The 27,573-nt window shown below is 40.8% G+C and overlaps 2 protein-coding genes across 2 annotated transcripts; both read left to right on the top strand.

Annotated features, from left to right (window-relative positions):
- Nucleotides 1-280: 280 nt before the first annotated feature.
- On the top strand, nt 281-6,767 carry LOC146501480 (alpha-N-acetylgalactosaminidase-like). Its single transcript, XM_085132786.1, has 9 exons — nt 281-491; nt 984-1,140; nt 1,407-1,547; nt 1,835-2,046; nt 2,139-2,233; nt 2,335-2,496; nt 2,925-3,122; nt 3,240-3,380; nt 5,577-6,767. The coding sequence occupies exons 2-9, from the start codon at nt 986-988 to the stop codon at nt 5,778-5,780; spliced, it is 1,308 nt and encodes a 435-aa protein (XP_084988912.1). The 5' UTR covers nt 281-491; nt 984-985; the 3' UTR covers nt 5,781-6,767.
- A 1,350-nt stretch (nt 6,768-8,117) lies between these two features.
- On the top strand, nt 8,118-14,590 carry LOC146501479 (alpha-N-acetylgalactosaminidase-like). Its single transcript, XM_085132785.1, has 9 exons — nt 8,118-8,330; nt 8,824-8,980; nt 9,249-9,389; nt 9,676-9,887; nt 9,980-10,074; nt 10,191-10,352; nt 10,731-10,928; nt 11,033-11,173; nt 13,844-14,590. Exons 2-9 carry the CDS (start codon nt 8,826-8,828, stop codon nt 14,045-14,047), a joined length of 1,308 nt encoding a protein of 435 aa, XP_084988911.1. The 5' UTR covers nt 8,118-8,330; nt 8,824-8,825; the 3' UTR covers nt 14,048-14,590.
- Nucleotides 14,591-27,573: the final 12,983 nt, after the last annotated feature.

Below are 27,573 nucleotides of genomic sequence, written 5' to 3'. Positions count from 1 at the left end.
TTCATCACATATGGACATCACCAGGATTGTAACTCCAAATGAGAGGTGAAGGCTACTACAATCTATAGCTTTTATGAAACAACATTGTATGAACGATTTGATCACATTTAACATAACCTCATTAAACATAAACAGTTCGAAACTGGAATAGGTGTTTTGTTTTTTTGTTTTAGATCAAATTAGCTACAAAACTGAGGTAAATAAACCGTAATCAACGGTCTCCCGGGCGGTTTTTCTCTCTATTGCTTCCTGGTTTGTGGTCAGCTGATAGGGTTCCTTTGTCACGTGGCTCCCACTTCCTTGTCATGTGTACTTTTTTGTATATTCCCCTACAGTAGGACCGAGCAGATTTTCTTTTATCACAGCATTTATTTAAAGAAGTGAGGGAGAGACCAGAGACAAGAGCACAGAATCGGACTGCAGGAGGCTGAGCTCTTGGTCTTATTTGCTCTTTCTAGCTTTCAGTTTCCAAGAGCCGTGATCGGACTTCAGTGAGTTCAGCTTTTCATTTCATACATTTATTCAGCAAATCCCTTCGTTTAAATCATTTAAACGTGTATTAAATTCCCTGCGTTTTAAATTGCTAGAATAATTGTGTTCTATGCCAGATTAGTTATACGTAATAAGCTACCGTCAAGTTAGTGTTTATAATACAAAATACTCGCTTGAGATCGAGTGTTGCGTATTTACAAGAACCAAATGACGATCGTGTTGCGAACAGCTTTTAAATTCTAACTTTTATTTAGCAGAACATCGTTTATATAAGCATGTGGTTTTTATTTGGTCATCTGACACAATCAGTTTATTTCACTGGTAAGTCACCGAGCAGGTTGTTTTGCGTTCACACCCATGTCAGGTGATTATTCGTCAGGTGCTGCAATCATTAACCTGCATTTGCCCTTTAGTCTTCTGGACTACTCTTCTGGCTCATCTTTGACACACAGCACTGACATCTGATTCAGCTTGTAATTTTGTATTTGCAGAAATGCATGTTGCAGTGCTCTTTTTTGCCTTTGCGCTCACTGGGACCACTTTGGCCCTTGACAATGGACTGATGAGGACCCCTCCCATGGGGTGGCTGGCATGGGAACGATACCGATGTGATATTGACTGTGAAAACGACCCAAAGAACTGCATCAGGTAAGCCAAAATTTTGAATGTGTACCACCAGGCTTGATTGTATTGAAAACCTAAAAGGTATTTAGGTATTATAACTATAATGATCTAGTCTCAGTTTTATAGAGATATAATAACAGGATATAACAAAAGCCAGTAGAAGCAGTTGGTTTGAACAGAATATCTAATAGATATGGTAGTGCTCTTTACACTCTTATCTTCAAATGCAGTATCAGTGTAAATAGGAATGCGATTGAGACAATTATGAAACATCTTTGTCCTTCTTCCAGTGAGAATCTGTTCACGGACATGGCAGACAGACTTGCGGAGGATGGCTGGAAGGAACTCGGCTACGTCTACGTGAACATAGATGACTGCTGGTCTTTGAAACAAAGAGACGATCAGGGACGGCTGCAGCCTGATCCTAAGAGGTGCAGTATTTGCTGCGTGAGCACAAAGACCATTGTAAACATATATCTGTTATTAGCCTACAGCCAGTGAAGTAGTGTGACAGTCATACGGTCACGTGAAAAGCAAAACACAGTACTCAGGAGATTCATAGCAGGTATGTTTTAGTGTCAGCACAAATATGAATTTTCACTTCCCTGGAAAGTGCAAAAGGAAATTGGATTACAGGATTAAAAAAAAATCATGCTGTGGTTACAAAATGAAAACTGAAGGCTTTTTAAAATGTGTGTGTTTGATATTACTCTTTCAGGTTTCCAGGAGGAATCAAAAAGGTGGCACACTACTTGCATAACAGAGGCCTAAAGCTGGGCATCTATGGGGACATGGGCAAACTCACATGTATGGCCTACCCTGGCACCCCGCTGGATAAGATCGAATTAGATGCTCAGACATTTGCAGAGTGGGAGGTGGATATGTTAAAATATGACGGCTGTTACTCTAATGCCATGGAGCAAGAGCTGGGTAAAAACACAAGACTGGACCTTTTCTGTGTGGATATTAAGATATTGCTGATTGGACCTCATTTGAGATCTCCTGTTCACTGTTTTGAACAGGTTACCCTCTCATGTCAAAGGCTTTAAATGCTACAGGGCGTCCCATTGGCTATGCCTGCAGCTGGCCTGCCTACCAGGGTGGGCTGCCACCTAAGGTACAATTAAAATCCAAAATACTTTTTGATGTTTTGTTCAAATCCTGTTCTAATACTTAGTATTTGCTTCTTCACTATATGAAACTGATGCGTGTTTTTAGGTAAATTACACTCAGCTGGGTGAGATCTGCAACCTGTGGCGTAACTATGGTGACATCCAGGACTCTTGGGACAGTGTACTGAACATTGTTGACTGGTTCTTTGAAAATCAGGACGTCCTGACACCTGCAGCAGGACCCGGAAGGTGGAACGACCCTGATATGGTTTGTTTAATTGAAATTTGTACTGTCTCCCCCAAATATAAACATATTTATATGCATGTTAGGCTGAGGAAGGCCATTCCACAGTTTGGACACAATTACCTCACAAGCACGATCACCTCTGGTTTAAAAATCAGAGCGAGGGGCAGGTGGAGATGGTGTTTAGAGGACCAGAGAGGCTGGCTACAGTGATACATTCACAGAAACTCTGCTATATAAGCTTTACACGTTAATAACAGGATTTTATATTTGTCTATATTTGCTGTCTCTGCTTACTCTACGACTTGTTTAAGCCTCTTCAGTGCTCTACATATATATTTGTTGTGCACAAATCATTCAGCTACACCTCCATACTGAAAGATAGATTGCATGTACTACAGACTACAGCCTCCAATTTAATTCTTTGGTGTGAAAATTTTTCATCTTCACAGCTGATTATTGGCGACTTTGGCCTCAGCATGGAACAGTCTCGTTCTCAGATGGCTCTCTGGGCGATCATGGCGGCTCCTCTTTTCATGTCTAATGACCTCCGCACCATCTCTAGCGGTGCCCAGAGCATCCTGCGGAACAAAATGGCCATCAGCATCAACCAGGATGCCCTGGGTATCCAGGGAAGACGCATTGTGAAGGTGAAGCACAATTTAGTAGATACATTTTTAAATCTTTAAATCTTTTTTAAATGACTCTTTTTGTGGACTTTTGTGCAATGTTTTTTGTTTCATTGTTCACATTTTTTCTTTTCCCAGGAGAAAAGTGGCATTGAAGTGTTCTGGCGCCCCCTGTCAAAAAATGCCAGCGCTTTATTGTTCTTCAGCCGTCGTACAGACATGCCCTATCGCTACACGACTTCCCTCAGCAAACTCAAGTACACCGCAGGCAGCTACAAGGTATGCGTTTATAGACTTAGGAGGGATGTGTATTGTGTTTCGACCTGGTTCACTCGGGGTGAGAGGGGTAATTTTAGCAAGCAAGGTTGACTCAGACTTCCCTGTTTTTGAAGTTTCAAAGTTAACAACGTAAAACAGCACTACAGAAAACAAAACAAAAAATACAAGAAACAAACAAACAAAAGATTGAAATCTTTTCAAATATTATAGCATTATAGTATAGTATAGTATAGTATAGTATAGTATAGTACTAATTTGAGGCTTAATGCTCTCTGGAGCCAGAATTAAACAATCTATCTTGTCTGTATTAAGCTGCAGAAAATTGTTTGCCATCCAACCATTAATTTCCTTAAGACCAATGTTCCCTCTAAGCTGTGCGCGTGCGCAATTGCGCACTGCTGGCACGGTCTCTGCGCACAGAAAATCTGCATTGCGCACAAAAAATAAAAAATTAAAAAAAAAATCTAACCTGAATTGAAATTTAAACTTTAACAATTCTGTTTTGCAGTGTTAGTAAGTGACTGGCTGCTCCCGTATGGGATTACAACGATGCCACCTTATCCCATAGTCCAGCCAATATATATATATGCAACTAATCGACGTCATTGACAGGCTAAGACAGCGTCCTTATGTGCCGACAGCGGTGTTTTAGCTAGTAAAGCGGCGTGGCTGATGTGGAGTGAAGCCACGCTAATGATAACGTGTACAACCATTGAAGATGTGAGCAGGACAGATGGAACAATTGACGGAAAAAGTGTGGACTTTATACCAGTTTTTAAATTGTGTTGATAGGCCACGTAAAACCAGAGTTATGATAAAAATATCTGCAATCTTTCTTTGTTTTTTCCTGAATACTGTCGTTGTTTATATTTACTGCAGGAAGAAACGGTAAAAACGGCGTTTTATAAGGAAAACACTCAAAAGCACTCTCCACCTGTGAGCAAAAAACAAAACCAAAAAACCCCACCCTTTCCTATTGGTGGAAAAATGTACCATGTTGACCAATCAAAAAATGATATGGCAACATGGCATTTAGTTATTTAGGAAGGGGGGAAGTTTTAGGAGTGACAGCAGTGTTTTGAGATGTGAGAGATTTGCAACGTTTAGTGCAAATCTTGTGTAGTTAGTGTGTAGTGTAGTCAATAGTTTTGTTGTGTGTGTCAGAACAATGAGGCGACTGCTGAATGTTACAGGTGTTACAGGTGTGATACATCTCCTGTTGTCAGGCCTGCAGGTATCAGGCTGTTGTTCTCCTTTATCTCATAGTGGACAGAAATTATGTTTTGGAGTGGCACAAATAATTTGTGTGGCATCAAATTTGATGCAGAACAGCTGATTGTTCTGTAAATAGTTTGAAATGTTTATTTTAAAAAACGCCTTGGCTGCATTTTTAGGTAAACAGCTGCAAAAAACTTTGTTGTTTGCAAAACTCAGTTACTTTTTGAAGAAGTAACTATATAATTAATTGCCCAGCATTGGTCATTATTTACTGTATTTTGCAGACAGAGTTACAGGACTCTCTCCCAGACCACAGACTCATACTCATAATACAAGTCAAAGCTTTATAAAATAAAAAATAAAAAAAAGAAAGTTTTGTTTTCAAAATTGGATTTCAGGTTATTCTTTACATCCAATAGTGTTAACATACTACACAGGTCATGAACAAGATTTTTTTAAAAATTTCATTGCAAGTGGGCTAAAGCAGTTAATTAAAAGTAGTCTAACACAAATGCTGTAATTTGATTATTTTAATAAACTATGTAACCTGGATGTATTCGATGCTAGCGTGACCACAGTGACCACGTCTGCTGTTGCTCACAGTGGTCCAAGGGACCGCTCAGGGAGTTTGTGTGTTCGCTCAGACACATGAAAAATTTGAGGGAACATTGCTTAAGACAGTCCATTAGAATGGATAGTTTATCCAATTCATAAGGTTTAAAAGAAAGGTACAGCTGAATATCATCTGCATACAGATGATAGGAAATTGTTTAAAAAATTACTACTAATATGGCCTAGTGGTAGGATATACAATGAGAACAACAAGGGACTTAGAACAGATCTTGAAGTAACACATGATGAGAATCTAGCTACATCTGACCAAAGGTTTCCCACTGAGACCAAAAGTGTTCTATCAGCAAGATGTCTGTCTTTATACTTGCTAGAGAAATTCACTTCTGTTTCCCGTCTTCTTTGTAGGTTTTCAATGTCTTCACAGATGAGACCGCATCGCTCAAAGACTCCACTGAATTTGTAGTGTCAGTGAACCCCACAGGGGTGGTGATGTGGTACGTCTCTGCACCTGCCAAATTCAACCTCCGCCAGTTCTATCAAGGGGGCACGCTCCATGGTCGTGTCTATGATGATCGTGAGGAAAATGCCATTCCACGGGTTTTCCTCTGACCACTCACAGACCCCACTTTCTAATCCTTAAATTTTTGTCTTTTACCTCAGTAGTAATGTCTTGATGACCGAATGATTTGTTTCTATCTAAGCACAGGTGCAGGCGCATAGCTCTGAACTGTGTTTTACAATTGCCTCTTCCACGTAAGAACATGCTTGAAACTCAGGGTCATCCACTTTACATCTGTATATGGCACAAATGTGCTCTTGTTCGTGTGATCTCCAGCTGAATCTTCACTTGAAAGTAACTGGGCAACAAGAGTTTCTGTGCTCAACAGTAATGAGAGCTGATGATTTAAAAATTTTTATCTGAGATGTGCCAAAGCACAGTCACTGATCCCAGATCGGGAGGTCTTCACTTGTCTATAGAGATCAGTCTTTGTCAGCTCAGAAAGACTAATGTGGAAAAAAGTTTTAGAAAAAACTCAATGATTTATATGTTTTTATGTGACCTAAGTAAACAATTTATCATCAAATTCTCTAAATAAATGAAAACACTGTATTTCAGTTCTTCAGGTTTCCTTTCAGTGATTAAGATGTTTTTCACTTTTACCTTTCACTTGCCAGTTCTTTGTCCCAGAGTGACTTCTCTTAAGGTCAGTTTAGTTCCAGTTCTGTTTTCTATAAAATTTATTTATTTATTTATATATATATATAATACAACCCCCCCTGTCATCAAGACAATTGTAGTTCTTGGTATTGAATGCACTTTCACCAAAGTGAGAGTCACAAGACTTTATCTTATAGCATTTATTATCTATGAATTTTTAGCAACTTTTGAAGCAACTAAATCCAGGTTTTGTGGTTCCAAATTTTGTATTCCAAGTGCTCCTCCTGCTGGATGTGGATATGTTTACACTTTTGCTGTAAGGAAGAAGCAGTAGTTATTTTGTTCATCACACAAGGACATCACCAGGATTGTAACGCCAAATGAGAGGTGAAGGCTACTACAATGTATGAATGATTTGATCACATTTAACATCACCTCAATAAACATAAACAGTTCGAAACTGGAATAGGTGTTTTTTTTTTATTTATCAAATTAGCTACAAAACTGAGGTAAATAAACTGTAATCCAGAGCTTCCCAAAGTGTGTGTGTGTGTGTGTGTGTGTGTGTGTGGGGGGGGGGGGGGGGGGGGCGCTGTATGAAAAGGGGTAAAAAAACCCCAAACATTTGGACACTGCTAGCACAGGGCGCCCACACAAACGCAAAGCAGGAGATGAAGCATAGCTGAATATGTTTCCAAACCAACTTCATTCTAAGCCAAAGACTAGAAAATATGGTGAAGCATATCTTCCCTTTGGTTTCACCTGCACAAGTACCAAGGTAGGTCTCTCCTGCATAATTGGTTTTCCCTGTGTTTGGAGCAGCACTGGGCTGTTTAAATCATGGACAAACAGTATCCCACATTCTTGATTTGTATTTCACAAATACTTGTTGTAATGACTAACTACTCCTGACATTTTTGAGATGTTAGCTCTTTATACAGTAAAGTTACAGCAGGATACAAATAACATCAGGCTGATCCTGCTACGATTTGTTCCCTCGGTTCAAATCACGGACAGTATCCCACAGTTGTTTATGTTTTTAAACCCATTTTGCACAGAGAGGCATTTTTTGAAAAATGTATTGACAGCAATGTTGAATATTATTACACAGGGAAAAAAAACAACATGTAAAATAATCACACCGTGATGCCTCTGCCTTTCTAAAGGGAGGGACAGTAACTGTGTGTGTATGTAAGCCTGTAAAAACTGAAGATAGTCAGATTAACAGTATTTTGTCTCTATCTGCCATTCTGCAATTCATCTCATGTAAACAATAACGTGGCGCACAGTCTGACGTGAAAAAAGGCACATACCTTTGACGAACTCTGTATTCCTCGTCCACACTTAAAGCAAAAAAGGACTTTTATAAAATCTCCGTTTTCGGTGATTCGAAACACGTGTGGACGAAAGGTCCAAACGCATAGAAACAGCTGCGTTTCAAAAATACTCGTGTAGCTGTGGACATAGCATAAAAGAGTTAGTAGTTTACTTTCTTACTACCTGTAATTTATTGGAGATTACTTGTATTTGCCTAATTGTTTACTAAATATTTGAGGTGTGAAATAAACCGCAATGGAGCAAAATACAGGTGTGTGGTTGGAGGATGTGTTTGTGCGTGCGTTAGTCCGTGCGTAGGCGCGCGCGGGGGGGGGGGGGGGGGGGGGCAACATTTTCCTTGTAAAACAAAGGGGGGTCTAGCAAAAAAAGTTTGGGAACCACTGTAATCAACGGTCTCCCCAGCGGTTTTTCTCTCGCGTCCTGTTTTGTGGTCAGCTGATAGGGTTCCTTTGTCACGTGGCTCCCACTTCCTTGTCATGTGTACTTTTTTGTATATTCCCCTACAGTAGGACCGAGCGGATTTTCTTTTATCACAGTATTTATTTAAAGAAGTGAGGGAGAGACCAGAGACAAGAGCACAGAATCGGACTGCAGGAGGCTGAGCTCTTGGTCTTATTTGCTCTTTCTAGCTTTCAGTTTCCAAGAGCCGTGATCGGACTTCAGTGAGTTCAGCTTTTCATTTCATACATTTATTCAGCAAATCCCTTCGTTTAAATCATTTAAACGTGTATTAAATTCCCTGCGTTTAAAATTGCTAGAATAATTGTGTTCTATGCCAGATTAGTTATACGTAATAAGCTACCGTCAAGTTAGTGTTTATAATACAAAATACTCGCTTGAGATCGAGTGTTGCGTATTTACAAGAACCAAATGACGATCGTGTTGCGAACAGCTTTTATATTCTAACTTTTATTTAGCAGAACATCGTTTATATAAGCATGTGGTTTTTATTTGGTCATCTGACACAATCAGTCTATTTCACTGGTAAGTCACCGAGCAGGTTGTTTTGCGTTCAAACCCATGTCAGGTGATTATTCGTCACGTGCTGCAATCATGAACCTGTATTTGCCCTTTAGTCTTCTGGACATACTATTCTGGCTCATCTTTGACACACTGCACTGACATCTGATTCAGCTTGTAATTTTGTATTTGCAGAAATGCATGTTGCAGTGCTCTTTTTTGCCTTTGCGCTCACTGGGACCACTTTGGCCCTTGACAATGGACTGATGAGGACCCCTCCCATGGGGTGGCTGGCATGGGAACGATACCGATGTGATATTGACTGTGAAAACGACCCAAAGAACTGCATCAGGTAAGCCAAAATTTTGAGTATGTGTACCACCAGGCTTGATTGTATTGAAAACTTAAAAGGTATTTAGGTATTATAACTATTATGATCTAGTCTCAGTTTTATAGAGATATAATAACAGGATATAACAAAGGCCAGTAGAAGCAGTTGGTTTGAACAGAATATCTAATAGATATGGTAGTGCTCTTTACACTCTTATCTTCAAATGCAGTATCAGTGTAAATAGGAATGCGATTGAGACAATTATGAAACATCTTTGTCCTTCTTCCAGTGAGAATCTGTTCACGGACATGGCAGACAGACTTGCGGAGGATGGCTGGAAGGAACTCGGCTACGTCTACGTGAACATAGATGACTGCTGGTCTTCCAAACAAAGAGACGATCAGGGACGGCTGCAGCCTGATCCTAAGAGGTGCAGTATTTGCTGCGTGAGCACAAAGACCATTGTAAACATATATCTGTTATTGGCCTACAGCCAGTGAAGTAGTGTGACAGTCATACGGTCATGTGAAAAGCAAAACACAGTACTCAGGAGATTCATAGCAGGTATGTTTTAGTGTCAGCACAAATATGAATTTTCACTTCCCTGGAAAGTGCAAAAGGAAATTGGATTACAGGATTGAAAAAAATCATGCTGTGGTTACAAAATGAAAACTGAAGGCTTTTTAAAATGTGTGTGTTTGATATTACTCTTTCAGGTTTCCAGGAGGAATCAAAAAGCTGGCACACTACTTGCATAACAGAGGCCTAAAGCTGGGCATCTATGGGGACATGGGCAAACTCACATGTGGGGGCTACCCTGGCACCCCGCTGGATAAGATCGAATTAGACGCTCAGACATTTGCAGAGTGGGAGGTGGATATGTTTAAATATGACGGCTGTTACTCTAATGCCACGGAGCAAGAGCAGGGTAAAAACACAAGACTGGACCTTTTCTGTGTGGATATTAAGATATTGCTGATTGGACCTCATTTGAGATCTCCTGTTCACTGTTTTGAACAGGTTACCCTCTCATGTCAAAGGCTTTAAATGCTACAGGGCGTCCCATTGGCTATTCCTGCAGCTGGCCTGCCTACCAGGGTGGGCTGCCACCTAAGGTACAATTAAAATCCAAAATACTTTTTGATGTTTTGTTCAAATCCTGTTCTAATACTTAAAAAAGGGAATCTTAGTATTTGCTTCTTCACTATATGAAACTGATGCGTGTTTTTAGGTAAATTACACTCAGCTGGGTGAGATCTGCAACCTGTGGCGTAACTATGGTGACATCCAGGACTCTTGGGACAGTGTACTGAACATTGTTGACTGGTTCTCTGAAAATCAGGACGCCCTGACACCTGCAGCAGGACCCGGAAGGTGGAACGACCCTGATATGGTTTGTTTAATTGAAATTTGTAATATCTTCCCCAAATGTGAAGTGCTTTAGGGAATAGCATAAGTAATAGAAAAGCCACAAATACATGTTTGAACTTACAGACACATGAACAAACACAAAATCTAACATATGATCAGAGATTCATTCCAAACCAAAAGCTCATCTACAAAAACGGGTTTTCAGAAGTTGTTTAAAACAAACCACAGAATCTGTCCCTGCTTACTCTACGACTTGTTTAAGCCTCTTCAGTGCTCTACATATATATTTGTTGTGCACAAATCATTCAGCTACACCTCCATACTGAAAGATAGATTGCATGTACTACAGACTACAGCCTCCAATTTAATTCTTTGGTGTGAAAATTTTTCATCTTCACAGCTGATTATTGGCGACTTTGGCCTCAGCATGGAACAGTCTCGTTCTCAGATGGCTCTCTGGGCGATCATGGCGGCTCCTCTTTTCATGTCTAATGACCTCCGCACCATCTCCAGCGCTGCCCAGAGCATCCTGCGGAACAAAATGGCCATCAGCATCAACCAGGATGCCCTGGGTATCCAGGGAAGACGCATTGTGAAGGTGAAGCACAATTTAGTAGATACATTTCTTTTTTAAATGACTCTTTTTGTGGACTTTTGTGCAATGTTTTTTGTTTCATTGTTCACATTTGTTCTTTCTCCCAGGAGAAAAGTGGCATTGAAGTGTTCTGGCGCCCCCTGTCAAAAAATGCCAGCGCTTTATTGTTCTTCAGCCGTCGCACAGACATGCCCTATCGCTACACGACTTCCCTCAGCAAACTCAACTACACTGCAGGCAGCTACAAGGTATGCGTTTATAGACTTAGGAGGGATGTGTATCGTGTTTCGACCTGGTTCACTCGAGGTGAGAGGGGTAATTTTGGCAAGCAAGGTTGACTCAGGCTTCCCTGTTTTTGAAGTTTCAAAGTTAACAACGTAAAACAGCACTACAGAAAACAAACGGGGGGAAAAATTCCAAGAAACAAACAAACAAAAGATTGAAATCTATTCAAATATTATAGCATTATAGCACGGTACATGACTCAAGTCTTTTATTAGGATTACGTGAATAAAATTAAATCATGTGCTGCACTAACCTACCAAAATCATCCAAGTGGAGCAACTCCTAATCTGTGATCAGTTGGGGTGGTGTGAAATGTGGAAGGTAACACCTGACCCTGTCTCCAGGGTGTGACGAGTGTCTCAAACGACAACCAAAAAAACAAGTTACACAACAACAAAGTATCAACTGCAAGTCCAGCTCATCATACACAAGGACAGATCACGGGGGCAGGCTGGTGACATTAAATCAGAGCTGCCCTCGGTGACAGTCAGACTTCTTGTTTAAAGCAGGTGTAGTTATTATGGTTGGAGCACTGGAACTCAGGCACTGGTCCAATGAGTCATACTGGAAGAGAACACCAAAAAGGAGCTGTCAGGATGGCAAGCTGGATGTGATACAACTGCTGGCTCCAGTTCTTATTTCGCACTAAGCAAGCACAGAAAATTTGCATAGTCACTCATGCTAATGCTGAAACTGCTGCAGCAGGTCAGGGCAGTTGTGCGAGCTTAACTGGTGTTGGTATTCAATTCAATTCAATTTTATTTATATAGCGCCAAATCACAACAAAAGTCACCTCAAGGCGCTTTATATTGTACAGTAGATCGCACAATAATAGATACAGAGAAAACCCAACAATTATATGACCCCCTATGAGCAAGCACTTTGGCGACAGTGGGAAGGAAAAACTCCCTTTTAACAGGAAGAAACCTCCGGCAGAACCAGGCTCAGGGAGGGGCGGGGCCATCTGCTGCGACCGGTTGGGGTGAGAGAAGGAAAACAGGATAAAGACATGCTGTGGAAAAGAGACAGATTTACAGAAACATATGTGTTGTAGGTCTTTTAGGATATCAATTGAATGACTAAAACAACAAAACATTGTGGGTGTGTTTTATATAAAATCCCTTTAAGCTGAACATGATAAAAAAAATCCTGCAAATGCAGTCACACTAAAAGGTAAAGGAGATGTAGTAATGCTGGGCCTTTACATACACCACATTGACAACAGTTTGACAGTATGGTGTATATGCATTAACATTAACAAGATTTAACAACAGCCCAACAATTGTGTCCCCTGGGCTTCATCACATGGGTTTCTAGTCTGGAGAAGATATTAGGTGTAGTCCCTGGGCTGTTCCTTTCCCTCTGACCTAGAGATTTGGAATTCAGCCATAATACACCAGTTGGACATCTGTTCCCTGCCACTCTACAAATTCAGTAGAATCTTTCTGAACATTATTAATACACAATATGAAGAAGAGTCGAAACCATTTATTAGCGGGCAATATTGTTGGCCGGTATTAGTTATTGGTGTCAGCATTATAACAGCTACTGAATGAAAATTAGGAAAAGAGAGGGGTGAAACACCCTTCAACCCTGTTAGGATTGCTGTCTTTGAATATTTTTTTTCCACCAGGGGGCACTCTGCAACTTCTTTGTTTTGAAGTCTCAAAGAAAACAAATATTGACAGTATTGGACTTTTAAATATAGCTATCATATTTGACCAAATATTAGTATCTGTATCAGAGAGAGAGAGAGAGAGAGAGAGAGAGAGATCCATAGCTTTGGCGCTAAGGTTTGGAAGGCATAATCCTCTATGGTTTTCAGACAGGTGTAGAATCCCCAGTAGACCACTATCAGTGTACCTAAGGATCCAGTTTGGAGAATTAGCGTGAAGTAGCTTGACAATATAAGTGGGGGCCTCTCCTCGTAAGGCCATGACAGTACGAGTCAAGATTTTAAATTGATATCTGAAATTAACTAGAAGCCAGTGGAGACTCTTTAGCATTGGGGTGATATGAGAAAATATCACACCATTTTGGACAGCTTAACGGCGATTTATAGAAGCCTTTGACAGACAAGGAAAAAGGGCATTACAACAGGTTAATTGGGAGGAGACGAAGACATCAAGCTTCTCCAATTCACCCTGAGAGACAACAGTCCTGAGTTTAGTGATATTTCTTAAGTGAAGAAAGCAAAGAGGGGGTCAAAGATTCAGAGGTTTTACAGTGGATGAGAAAGATCCCAATAATTGTCTAATTTGGGGCTTAATGCTCTCTGGAGCCAGAATTAAACAATATCTTGTCTGTATTAAGCTGCAGAAAATTGTTTGCCATCCAACCATTAATTTCCTTAAGACAGTCCATTAGAATGGATAGTTTATCCAATTCATAAGGTTTAAAAGAAAGGTACAGCTGAATATCATCTGCATACAAACACTACTAATATGGCCTAGTGGTAGGATATACAATGAGAACAACAAGGGACTTAAAACAGATCTTTAAGTAACACATGATGAGAATCTAGCTACATCTGACCAAAGGTTTCCCACTGAGACCAAAAGTGTTCTATCAGCAAGATGTCTGTCTTTATACTTACTAGAGAAATTCACTTCTGTTTCCCGTCTTCTTTGTAGGTTTTCAATGTCTTCACAGATGAGACCACATCGCTCAAAGACTCCACTGAATTTGTAGTGTCAGTGAACCCCACAGGGGTGGTGATGTGGTACGTCTCTGCACCTGCCAAATTCAACCTCCGCCAGTTCTATCAAGGGGGCACGCTCCATGGTCGTGTCTATGATGATCGTGAGGAAAATGCCATTCCACGGGTTTTCCTCTGACCACTCACAGACCCAACTTTGTAATCCTTACGTTTTTGTCTTTTGCCTCAGTAGTAATGTCTTGATGATCGAATGATTTGTTTCTATCTAAGCACAGGTGCAGGCGCATAGCTCTGAACTGTGTTTTACAATTGCCTCTTCCACATAAGAACATGCTTGAAACTCAGGGTCATCCACTTTACATCTGTATATGGCACAAATGTGCTCTTGTTGATGTGATCTCCAGTTGGATCTTCACTTGAAAGTAACTGGGCCACAAGAGTTTCTGTGCTCAACAGTAAAGAGAGATGATGATTTAAAATTTTTATCTGAGATGTGCCAAAGCACAGTCACTGATCCCAGATCGGCACTGTGACTGAGAGGTCTTCACTTGTCTTAGATTTTGTTTTTTTTTTATTAGAGATCAGTCTTTGTCAGCTCAGAAAGACTAAAGTGGAAACAAGTTTTAGAAAAAAACTCATTAATGACTTATATGTTTTTATGTGACCTAAGTAAACAATTTACAATCAAATTCTCTAAATAAATGAAAACGCTGTATTTCAATTCTTCGGGTTTCCTTTCAGTGATTACACGCTACATACTACAACTACAACTACATAGTACATACAAACATATGCAGCAGAGTGCTTTGATTTTTGCACTATACATCCATATGAGTAATATGGGTTCCAGCCAGCTCCTACAAGCTTTTTCAAAGGTACTAAGATGTTTTTCACTTTTAGCTTTCACTTCCCAGTTCTTAGTCGCAAAGTGACATCTCTTAAGGTCAGTTTAGTTCCAGTTCTGTTTTCTATAAAATTTATTTATTTATTTCTTTTTTATAATACAAAAAAAACCCCTGTCATCAAGTAGTTCTTGGTATTGAATGCACTTTCACTCTACTGTTATCTAAAGCAGGGCTGTTAAAATCATTTTATATCCCCTTAAAACCTGAGCTATGAAGTGATTGCCAGAAAATTCAATTTTTTGGAAAATGGAGAGTTTATTGAACCAACTGACATATTTGTTTAAAAAAAATATTCAATTTTACTTTCCATATATGACTTTTTATTTTTTCCCTATTGCTAACTCTTGCGTTTAAAAAAAAAAAAAAATGCTTAACTTTATTGTGCAATTCATTAACATTTTGCAGTGGGGAAAAATATCCCACTGATGTTAAAATCTCAAAACCTCATAAAAACTGTGTGTTAAATATGATACATTGGGCATTAATGAGTTAAAATTGACCCATTTTCCCATTAACTTAGAAACAAGCAAAACAAAAAAATATTTTAATTGTTCCTCTTTCTTTCAATATAAAGAAATTTAAACCCTGAAATGTCTCAAGTAAAAGAAATACAAGTACATTGTTACGTCTTAGTATTTTTTACACTTTATAAATTAAACACAGTTGTAGTAAGTCAAATTAAGCTCCCAGCACAATGCTTTGGGCTTAAATTTTAGAAATACAAAAAAGACAATGTCAAGTATTTGTGAAGTAATTACATCACTACATCTTTACTGTTAACTGACAAAGAGAAAATGTCCTTTTTACTGTGAACCAACTTTGAAAAGATACATTTCTATATTAACTAGTAACAAAACTGTCAAAACTAGTTAAATGTGTAAATTTGTGCCTTCCTCCTTTGCATTTCTTATGGTCTAATATAGCCTATCGTTAGCAATGTGAAGTCTTTTTAACTTTGAATTAATAAATGATCACTCAAGGACCCCCTTGTGGTTTGGTACCTATATACATAAATGTAACATACAGATTTGGTTGGCAGACAAAGGCACCGAACATACAAAGAAAAACCCATAATTTAGCTAACATACACTCAGAGTCAACCCTATATGCAGCCAGCAGAGGTCAGCACTGCTCTTCAGTCTGTCTCTGCCTTCTCGCCACTGCCAAAAAGTGCACCTGCTTAACAGTGCAAGGACAATCAGCCCATTCTGCTTTGTCCTTTTTCTCTCGATTATGCTTTCCTCTCTGACGTCACCTTCTCTAATTTGGACACTTGTACTACAATGTATTAACTTATTTCATACTTTATTTTGTCCTTGAATTCTTCCAGTGAGCATCATCCGTTAATTCCTTCATTGTATTCATTCTGTCTCCTCATCTTTGCTCCTCCCTTCTCTCCTCCTCCTCCCGCTCGGCTCTTTCAGCTCAATCTTGCGCGTATCACCTCTGACCTTGGCCTTAAAGCCAGTGTTTGCCCACCGATTCAAGATACTGAAGTAGTCACGTGACTGTGGGCATTGGCATGCACGCTGCTGCGTGTGGATTGAAATGAATGACGGTGACACACACACACACACACCTCCCCTTTAGGTCAATTCAGGCTAGATTGGCTTTGTGTACGTCTGTGCTGTTGCATCCGTGTGGGAAAGCGGATCATTGTCTTCTGTTCTTCCCCATTCAGTCATCTCAGATATCCTTTGCCTGGCAGAGCACGGCATCTCTCACTGTCCAGGTCCCTGCAGTTTTTCTGTGAAAGAAGGGGAGTTAGATGATAGAAAGAATGAGAGAACAGAGCAAGAAGGATTTGGGCATAGGCAGAAGGGGGGGCCTCTCAAAAGTCTATTTGAAAGTGCAAATGAGCAGAGGAGGGGGTGAATGGGAGAGATGAGAGAAAGAGAGAGAAAGAGAGAAAGAGGACGAGGGAATGAGTGAGGGAGGGGGCTGAGATGAGGAGAGCGTTCCTGCCGATGCTCACGTAGGCCACAGCTGCAGAGACGCAGTTACCACTCTCATCTTTGTGCCCCCGCAACACCAACAGCCCTGATTCAATTCTCTTGGTCCCCCACCCCCCCTCTCCCTCACCATCACGCTCATTTCCGTCCCGCTGCTAGTCACACTCTCTGCCTCGCGCCTCCAAAATCCAATACAGATGAAGGTGTATTTGACGACCGCGCCGGTACGAACGGCATGCAGATGGGAGTTTGGATATAGGTCAGAATACATATATGGTCTCAAAGGGGGCCACATGCTCAAAACGTAATAGGTGCTGCTACAGAAAAAGAAAGTGATCACGCTGTGGCTCTTTTGTGTCTGCCCTGTTACCTAACACATTCCTGCCTGCGCGCTGACACAAAAACCTGCAGTTTTCTAGAGAAGCAGAGACAGCGAGTACGATTTGTGTGCACAGAGACAGAAACGCTGCCGTCGTGCATCTCAGATTAGCCTGATGACATCATCACCCCATCTCATGCTGCCAGTCTGCTTGGCTGGTGGCTGATTCCTGACATCACCACGCTGTCGTCCGATCCAATTCAGAAAAGGAGCTACACATTGCTACGTGCTCCCTCTCCATTCCTCATGGTGTTATGCCTTTTTTTTGGGCTCCTGTGGCCATTTTATACAATATTAAACATGCCCCTGTTATTTTTTTCTTTTTAATCGTCAGACATGTAAAGAATAATGTCACAATAGAACAGCATTAATGTGATAGAGTTATGAAAAGAAGGTGAATAATTAGAAAAATGTGATGGACCTGAAACCTTAATTTCATGCATAAAGTCTGATTTTCATTGTGTGCATATGAAAACAGCTAACAACTATTCATCCTTTACTCACATTAAGGAAAAAAAGGGGCAGAGGGAAAACATATCTTCTTGTCTTTAGCTTTCTTTCTCATTTGCTGTTGAGGTAGTCTCTTAAAGCTGACTGACTATAACAGCTGAATGTATTAAAAGATTATTAAGCTGTTGTTGTTGTTGCAGACACCAAAAAAAGTCTGCAAATTTGCTGCCTTACCATCTTTTTCAAACCCAGAGAGAACTCTAGTCCACATCACCAGGCTGCCTTCTCAAGTTTTAATGTTTAGACGAGAGTTTTTGGTTAAAGTGACCATTCATTCGTCATTTCCTGTCGGTGGACATTTCCTGGATTGGACACACAGGTTTTATTTTAAGCAATCATGGAAAGCTTGAAAGGTATTACTTAACAGACATGTGTTGCAATCCCACTCCTGCCTCTGGTGCCGCTTTGACGTCCTTGTTCCTCCTACTTTTACTCGCTCATGCATTACTCAAAGACCAGATACCTCCAGCTCTGGTCACAATGGCTTACATTACATTGTTGTGTTGGTCTCTGTGTCCCTCATAAAGCATAGCACAGTGTTCAGGCCCCAGAAAAAAACATTTTGATCTGCCTCCACCTTTAGACCGAAAGTAGTCAACCATTAAATTAGTATGAGTTTGGATTCCCGGTGGAGATTGTTCTGCCCTGTTCTGCCTTTATGGCTTTTATAGCAAAGGATGCCCTGCTGACTGTATGGAGACTCTATATATGTGCCGTTGTATTCCAAGACATGTATAGCCAATATCTTCAGGAAGTGCATATGTGCATAATTGCTTCATGTGTTATGTCTGAAATGGATATAAAGCTGATAAACTGGTTCATCTATGCCTCATCACAGTGTAGATTTCCATACTTCTAGATGTAATCACGAGACTATGTAGTCAGAATTTTTTATGAATGAATGTCTGGATTCGTCCACCAGTGGCTGCTGTTGACTCAGTAACAGACGCACCCGGTAACAGTTTCTGTGTACGAGGCAGGCTGCACGTTGCCGAAGCACTGCGCGCATGCCAACTGGACAGACTGTCAGCTGCTTTCTTACTGGCAGTCTGTGTAGGTCAAAGTCAGACTGTGGCCAATACTGCTCACTCTGCTTCTCTCTTACACACACACATACACAGAGTCGTGATCTCATTCTTTCCCTTTAACTTTATATCTCTCCTTCTTGACTTTGAACTCACATTCACACACTTAACCTCTAATTTTCTCCCACTTGATCCTTTTGCTGAACACACAAATCATCTACTGTATATCCTGGATCACATTTACATTTATAAAGGTGTGTGTGGTCATTGCAGTCCCTCGGTTTATACACTGTGTGAGGTTTCAGATCCCGATGCCTTTCTGAGCAGCAGAATAAAACTCTGTCAGTCTGGCTGGCTGGTGTGCTGGAGCTGAGCACAGTCTTCCAGCTGCTGGGTTTAGTCCAAACCGGCTTCAAGTAGAATGGCTGGAAGAGACTGGAAAGATCAAGTGGAATTCTTGTGAGTTTGCATGTGTGTATTTAGATAGGGTCACATTAAAAGAGGTCTGACAGATTTCCAGGTGATATCTGATAAGCATTCACACAGCAACAATTTGTTAGGTAACATGATGCTATTTGAGCTGCTGCTGATAATGGGGTTTGGAGTAAAGCCCTGTAATAAAACGCAGCATGATGCTGTAGAAACTTTGAACAGATTAGTTGGCAAAAAGAAGTCATGTGCGGGTGTGTGTTTCTCGGGGGCGGTGGAATAAAAATAGAGACGTGATCGGTCAACAATGCTTCTCTTCTAACCTTCAGTCTGAACTGTGAATATCCATGTGCATGATTTTCTGTGCTATTTCTGTTTGTGTCTGTCAGCATTTAAACTTTCTCTTTTTTTATACTGGTGGATTCTTCAGCTGATTGGCCTTCATGATTGTCATCCCCTCTCCTTTAGCTTGTTGGGCTGCTTGTTACCAGGACCAATTGTTGCCTGCTGACCTGACAATCTGTCATTTGTTTACACAGTAGCACTGCTATAAACTGTCCCTTTTCCAAGTAAGGGTGTCCTGAAGAGGTCATAAGAAGGTTGTTGCTCATCACTCATAATTTGAGATATCCAATAAGCTTGATTGCTTCTGTAAGCAATATAAGATGCAACAACACAATGGCTATTCTTATCAATAACGGATTGGATTCTTTTTTAAATTACTAAAAAATATTCAGTTTCCGGAGAAAAAACAAGTCGAATGATAATATATTACACACTGATCATTACTTTCTTTTAGAAAGTAATCCCTTTAATAATTTATTTACTCTCTGTAGAAAGTCATTCATTGCTCTAACCATGACATTACTTTGCATTTCTCATGGTCTGAGATTCATTGCGGTACATGCTCGTATTGTTTGGTCTTTTCATACTGTTGGCTATGAAATGAAAATGATACGATGCTTTTATAAGGTGTTGTAGGTGCATAAATGCAAAAAATGGGTCATTTTAGCTCATTGCTAGGTGGTTGCTAGGCAACATGATGACATTATATTATACTATGTATAATTCAGCTTTTGAAGGTATAAATGAGATGTTATTGTGAAATAAAATTGATAGTATGGTTTCACAAGTTGCTGTATGAGGGCAAAAAAGAACTAATTTTAGTCCATTTCTAGGTAGTTGCAAAGGAACATGATCATATCATAATATCTGATTTAGATATGAACCTTCAGTGGGCTAAAGTGTGTGCCAAGTTTGGTTGCTTAATTCTAGATTGTGTTGGAAGAGTTGGCAGCTAATGAACACACACGCACATGAAACCACAGCTAGGAGGGCTGAGACTTCTTCCTCCTGGGCATCGGGTCCCGCCGAGGGCCCAAGGGTGAGCCTTTGCTCCAGGCCGACTGGCGTGGAGCTCGGGCCGGAGGATGTGCTCTCGCTGGCGGCACACCCACTTCAACAGTGGGCGCCGGTCTCTTGCCAGTCGGGATTGGGCTTTGGCTGACGTCTGGGGATGATGTCGCGCAGAACTTCCGTCTGCTTCTTCCTCAGATCGAATCTAGCCTGAATAGCTTCAAGTGAATGTCCGAATAACCCAGCCGCAGACACAGGTGCGTCCAGATATACAGCTCTGTCCCTATCCGGGACGTCAGAAAGGGTCAGCCACAGGTGCCTCTGCGCCACTACTGTCAAAGCCATCCCTCTGCCCAGGGAGAGCGCTGCACAGTGAGACGCACGGAGGATGTAATCTGTGGCGACTCTGACCTCGTTAAGAAGAGGTGCCAGCGGGCTGTCATCAGGAACCAGCGATCCGAGCTCCGCCAAGGCACATTGCCTGGTACGTCTGGAGCATGGTGACGGAGCTCATGGTGCGAGCAGTGCTGGCCTTAGCCCGATAAATCTTCTCCAGCTGCAAAGCAGAGAATCTGCAGTGCTTGGACGGCAGAGTTGCAGGGCCGCCGACACCATGGTTATTGGACGGGGCCAGATAAGCAGATGTCCGATGTCCAGCACATCATCGTCTTCCTGGGGAGCGGTGGCGGGCTGAAGCCCAGGCTGAAACCCGTCAGCGCTCCTGCATGGTTCCGGCTCATCATCGGCTAACCCGTCAAAATTCCATGTGGTCAGCCCAGCTAATTGCGGGGACATCGACAGGATAATCCTCATCTTCGGACTCGGACGAAGCCGGGGCTCCAGACTCAGAAATGAGAAGGTCATGCCGCGCAACAGCCGAGCGTCCCAGCACTTTTTCCACAAACATCACCTGTCTTTCCAGGGTCGAGCGCCGGAGCTGGCAACAAAACGCACAGGCTTCGGGCTCCGTCAATGTTCTCCTAGCGTGGACGATCCCCAGGCAGACAGGGTAGGCATCGTTCTGGTCGCTGTCATGCAAAGAGAAACCGCATCCCTGAGGACAGGGGTGAACAGAAGATTTCTGCTTTGCTCACTTCGGTTTGGAGTCCATTCCAAAACGCAAAGCGAAATGCTGCACAGGAAAACTTGACATTAGCGCTCCGCGGGCAGCCTACACACCAACTGCGCGGTGAGGCTACCACCAACAGCGGCAGTTAAGCTAAGTTCAAGTCGGCAGACAACGGCGCTAACTAACAGCAGCTAGATAGCCCAACTCAGCAGAGGTGTTCTCAGCGAGGTGAAGAGCGTAAGAACTGAGGGATGACTGTGATGACAGTGGCTATATGTGCAGGCGGGGCCGTGCGCGTGTCATCACACGTCATCTGCCTTAAAGGCGTGAATAAAGGTTTCTTCAGCCAGGACACGCGAGGGCGTGATATCCCATAATTGTTGTACCGAGTGAATCGACTGAAAGGGAGCAGACAAACTGAACAGTTGCAGATTAGAGATCAATGAGAGATCACTTGGTTCACTTAATGTACAAATTTTAACCAGGTATTTTGCTAATATGCTACCTTCATTTTTCAATAATGTTTTTATCTCTCTTGTAATGTTGACAGTCACACATCACACATGACTCAAACCTTTTATTTAAGGTGTGATTAAAAAAAATGTATATACTCAAAAAAACATGGGTCTGTAATTTGAGCTTATTAAAATAAATTTGTACATTAAACAGAATATAACATATGCAGCAGTAAAATAACATCTGTGGCAATGATATTAATCCCTTGATGGGGGAATATTTTTCTGATAAATAAAGTTCTTTTGTCATTTATTATTTGATTGATAATTTGCTAATGAAACAGTAGTATTTGCAGTGAAGAGATTTGATACTCCGGTATTGCTACTTTTACTAAAACTAGCAATTTTGGAAGTGTAGGGAAATATGTATAAAAGTTATTTACAGCCACTATATATTCTGCAGAAAGAGTCATAAAAAACTCCTATATCGTATATTTCGGATGTTTTGAATACACAATGACTCCTTTCTTATGGTCAAAAATGTAACACTTTTAGAAGTTTGTAGAATTCCAAACAGCACTAACAATACAAAAAGGAAGGAAAAAACTGTTTCCAGCAGGCATTCATCCATGCAATATCCAAACATGTGATGTAATAATGTTGACTGTTTTTACATCATACATCAGCGACCTGTCCAGGGTGTACTCCGCCTCTTGCCCTATGACAGCTGGGATAGGCTCAGGCCCCATGAGAATGGATGGATGTGTCACTACCCGATTCGTACCGGAAACCCGATCCGTACCGGAAACCCGATCTGTACCGGAAACCTGATCGGTACCACGCATGTGCGAAAGGTGTCTACTTCTTCATTTTACGATAGTTACGGATCAGAGTTTCTGTTAAGATGTTAAGAATAATAGGTATCTCTTAAAATATATGCAACAATGAAACATTTCAATATAATGTAGACAAAAATGAAAAATAAAAAGATAGTTATGGATCAGGACTCCCCAATCCGTACCACGCATGTGCAGATGTTCTCTTCTTCTTCTGTTCATTTAATGGCAGTTTACTCCCCAGTGTACGAGGATACTGCCACTTGCTGACCGAGCGAATGAGCCCTATTGTAAACTGAATTAGCATCATTACAAATCATGTTTCTGTATGCGTTAAATTTGATTTAGTGATAGTTGAGTGTGTTTATGCTTGTCTGTGTGCAGAGGATTGATTGGAATAGTGATGATGATGTCCGCTATGACAGTCAATTGTCAGTAAACACTTAATCTGGCTGATGAATCTTCACGTGTCATATTACTAAGTCAGTATTATTAAGTCTGTAATTAGGTGCCATTCTTCTTATTTTTGTTGTTCAATCGGGGGACGCTGTCTGTTGAGGAGAAAAGCATGAATTTGTTTGTAAACAAATTATTCATTATTTAAATGTCCCGGGCAGTCGAAAAGGAGGCAGAGCTGTTGAGAAATGCTATGAGCTAACTGGGCGCTAACCGTGTCACTCAACTGTCGCAATGTTGGCAACAAGAGGAAGTGACGCAAGATTTGCGCATGCATGGTACGGATCGGGTTTCCGGTACGGATCGGGCATGGATGGTGAAAACGATCTCTCTGCCGTAAAGCTTCTTTCACTTCCGGTTCATGCAATCCTTTCAATTACTGCAATCTTGTGGTCACCATTGGCTATTGTCTCTGGCAGCAGGTTTAACTTCAATTCCTCTGAGATCTGTAGCGCATGTAGGTTCAATGGGACTGTCTGTTCCACATTAACAAAAGCTGGGTAAGCAGCTTTTTAAGAGTTTTAAATTAAGTTAAATTCCTTTTTAATTTATTTGTGTGTGTGTGTGTGTGTGTGTGTGTGTGTGTGTGTGTAGATGATGTTTTTTTGTGACTGATGAGAGGCAGACAAGCTAGACAAGCTGGCACTGACTCTGCATTCACTGTTCTCAGATCAATTATGGCCTGCATGTTTGTGCAGTTAAAACACATTGGCCAACATGTGTGATGTAGAGAAGTTATAGTGCTGTGTGAATTTGTTTTAGTAACACTTTTAGCACGTTTAGCTTTGATGAAGGAATAGGAAACGTCAACTCCTACTTTAAAGCTAAAGTATCCTACTTTAGCTTTTGATAATTTTTGTGAAGTTTGCCAGTAACACCATTTTATAAGTATTGGGGTGTTTTTGATTGTGTGTTATTGTTAGTGTTCCTAAAGGAATAGTTTTGTCAGGTAATCAAATCCCCCCTCCACACACAAGGTATGAAAAGCTGTTGTAATATGGTCCACTTTCTCTTAGACTTAGACAATAACAACTTGTTTGCCAGTGACAATCGCTCTTAGATCCGTCCCTCCAAAACAACAGCAACAGAGAAGCAGTGAAAATGTTTAAATGTAATTAACTTATAGAACTTAAACACTAAAAAGAATGCCTAAAATACTGTATATTAGACTATAAAGTCATCATTAAAAACACTCAATTGCTTTCGTGGATTTTGTTGTCCACTTTAAGATGAAAAAAACATTCTTAAAACTGGATCAAATATAATTTTGAATCAGACTGAGCTGATACCTTGACTTTCCTACAGTTTTTGGAGCGTAGCTATTAATAAAAATATCTTTAATATATGCTAACCTACATTGACTATCATCATCTGTCTTCATAACATTTGGATTGCTGTTGCCCCAAAAAGATCACACAGCAGAGACTCTTCAAAGAGTCACCCGACCACCACCCACCCCACCCCCAGTCTTTAAATCCATGTCATTTGGCTCACTGTTGACTTAAAAAGATCACACATGTGAAGCTGACCTTCAGCCTAGCTCCCCCACTGCCTGCTGTGTATGTCTCTGCAGGCATAGTGCGTCTAAACATTAACTTTCAGGAGTGGGCACAGTTTAGTCTAATGGAGCTGCTGCGAATGTTTGTGCAGTGTGTACTTATGTGTCTATATAAGTGGTTATGCGTTTTTCCCCCAAGATCTTGTGAGAGGTCCAAAGTAGAAATGCCATTAAATATTTATATTTACCAGGCAAGGAGAGTAAAAGTATCATCTGCATCTGTTATTAATTAACACTGTAAATGGCAGAGAAAGAAGGAAGATGCTTCACTTGAAATTTATAATCCGTCAGAGTCAAGGATCAGAGTGCAGAAAGCACCTGGTGTACTGGCACAGATCATTAGATTCCTTCTGGCACTGCAGGGGCTGATGTGCACCTGCAGTGCACCAACGAACCCACCTGTACTGTCTAGCCCACATGCCCACAGGGGAGCCTCACTACCACCTGCACTACAGGGTCTTTTTCACCAGACAGCATGGTTCCCAGTCTTGGAGCTGACATGTGAGCAGCTGTGCTTTCACTCCATTATGAGTACAATTGAGGCTTTGTGTGTCTTGAAGAAAAGAACTACTTGTCAAAACTGTGACGTAAAAGTCCCCTACTCTGTGTCACACTGAGATTTTGGGTCAAGTCATAGTTATGTGTGAACATTGTCACGTACAAGACTATAAATGACTCACATATAGTAGCACTAAGTCAAACAGGGACGCAATCCAATTTGCTTTATCTCAAGCTTCTTGTGTTCTTTGACTGCTGCTGACCTGAGGAAGCACACTAATAATTTGCAAGATTATAACACGTTATCATCTCTCACATTCGTTTACTGTGTTCTGGTATAATTATTTCCTCATCTTGTTTGCAACCTTGTTTCAAAGCAATGAGGAAAGGCAATCTTAAGAATACAAAGTTCAATTCACGTGTCAACTTCACACAATTCATTTACACTGAAACTTTTTTGGAAGTACCTATTTTATCCTATCATTTAACTGGGCCACTGCACTAATGTCCCCCCCAAGGTCATTTGTAATTGCCCCATGACCACTGGGGGGCGGTAGGGTATTAAGTGACCAGTGACGGGGGAAATAATTCAAAATAACTCAGGTGGTTCCTCCAGAACTCACAGAAGCACATGAATGACTGGTATTTGGAGTCACGTCAGTTTTAGCTGTGACCTTGTCTCCAATGCTCCGTAGCTGGGCTGAGGAATGACACTGCAAAAGCAAGCCTCTTGTGAGCGCTTTAAAACTGCAGTGCAATTTTTTAAGGTCATTTGTCCACTTTTTCCCTCTGCCAACAGTATGAAAGATACTGCACGGCGACATGTGAAATTATTGTTTCGGGGAAAGTTAGCACTCTCCTGTAATTTGGCATTTTGTTAGACACTCAAACGCAAAAGGGAAAACTTGGAAAGAAGAGAAATAAAAAGCATAGATTGACCACAGGATACCATATCTTGATCGTAGTCTTCATTCCAAGGCCCCATAAATCACATGTGGCTGACCTTCTGACTATGTTGCAACCAACCAAGATCTTTCATTGCACCCTAATTGTCACCTTGGTACTTTATGTTGTTTTCACCCCCCCTTTCTGAGGACTTTGAAGCCCTGAAAAGCAGCCACTGTTTATTGAGAGCAGAACCGAAAAAAAGAGTAGGAGGAGAAGATAGAAATCTGCAGATCTGCCACTCATGTGAATGATCTGGGAAAATCTGGGACATGGGAATTTGAGTTTGAGAATGCCATAACAAGGAATAATAGCTGTGAAATGTGTGATTTTGATGATGTGGATTTTGCAAGGGCATGAATGGAAATAGTGTTGTGGGAGGATTTATTGTGCTTGTGTGTGGGAATTGGAAAACAAGTAGAGAAAGAGATTTGAGAAAAGAATATATGGTTTCATTTTTATCTGTTTACTGCTGTTTCAGACCAGTATAGCACAGCATAGACGTTCATGTCTGTAGTTTAAGACCATTTACTTGGAGAGAACAAAAGCCTTGTTTTCAACACCTATGGAAAATATGACTGCACAAAGTCACAAGACTGCCTTTGTAATTAGGCAGTGTCAAATATTTGACTTTGTCATTACAACCACCTGTCTCTCACTCCCTACCCCCGTCACACACATACAGATACACACACAGAAGCACGTGCACACACACACACATGCAGAACTTGTTTTTGTCACATAGGAGGACATTATGTAAATTGCATTAATTCCCAGGGCACATAGTTTACTTGGTTTTTTTTGGGTGGGGGGTTCATTGACAACAGCTGCATTTTGCTGAAATACAGCATATCAGAATTTGTCAAGGACAGAGCAATGAGGTGGCTTATTGGCTCATTTCTCTAACTGTTAATAATTTCCCAACCACCAGCTTTCAAGTCAGGTATTGCATTGTTGACATATGAAATATTAGAAAGCAACAGCAAAAACCAGAGCCATAAGAATAATTTATAAATCAGTTTCTAAATCAGCCTTTTATGCTCTGAGAAGTAAGTTATGCTTTTATAAGTTGATAATTTGCATTGTTGCTATAAAGGAGTCCTTTTAGCTTATTGGCTGGTGTTTGCCAGACAACGTGATGAGATCATAATATTGGATATAGATGAAAACCTCCAGGGGCCTAAGATGTACCCATGTGCCAGTTTTGGTTGCTCAATTTATAATTGTGTAGGGGTTTGCAGACAAATAGAAGAGATCTGGTATTATAGTCTTATTTTCAATTATCTTATTGATCTGTATTTAACCTATCATCAGTTTAACATATATTAATG

Source organism: Neolamprologus multifasciatus, chromosome 15 (assembly GCF_963576455.1).
Source record: "Neolamprologus multifasciatus chromosome 15, fNeoMul1.2, whole genome shotgun sequence".
Lineage (NCBI taxonomy): Eukaryota > Metazoa > Chordata > Actinopteri > Cichliformes > Cichlidae > Neolamprologus > Neolamprologus multifasciatus.
The sequence above is the reverse complement of the archived record's forward strand: the minus strand, read 5'-3'. Positions and strand labels throughout refer to the sequence as shown.

Excerpts from the sequence above, each read along its gene's own strand:
- LOC146501479 (XM_085132785.1), top strand. The coding sequence starts at position 8,826 with ATGCATGTTGCAGTGCTCTTTTTTGCCTTTGCGCTCACTGGGACCACT. Across the intron at positions 9,390-9,675 it reads CTGCAGCCTGATCCTAAGAG|GTTTCCAGGAGGAATCAAAA; the intron begins GTGCAGTATTTG and ends TTACTCTTTCAG. Across the intron at positions 10,075-10,190 it reads AGGGTGGGCTGCCACCTAAG|GTAAATTACACTCAGCTGGG; the intron begins GTACAATTAAAA and ends GCGTGTTTTTAG.
- LOC146501480 (XM_085132786.1), top strand. The coding sequence starts at position 986 with ATGCATGTTGCAGTGCTCTTTTTTGCCTTTGCGCTCACTGGGACCACT. Across the intron at positions 2,047-2,138 it reads TGCCATGGAGCAAGAGCTGG|GTTACCCTCTCATGTCAAAG; the intron begins GTAAAAACACAA and ends TGTTTTGAACAG. Across the intron at positions 3,123-3,239 it reads AGGGAAGACGCATTGTGAAG|GAGAAAAGTGGCATTGAAGT; the intron begins GTGAAGCACAAT and ends TTCTTTTCCCAG.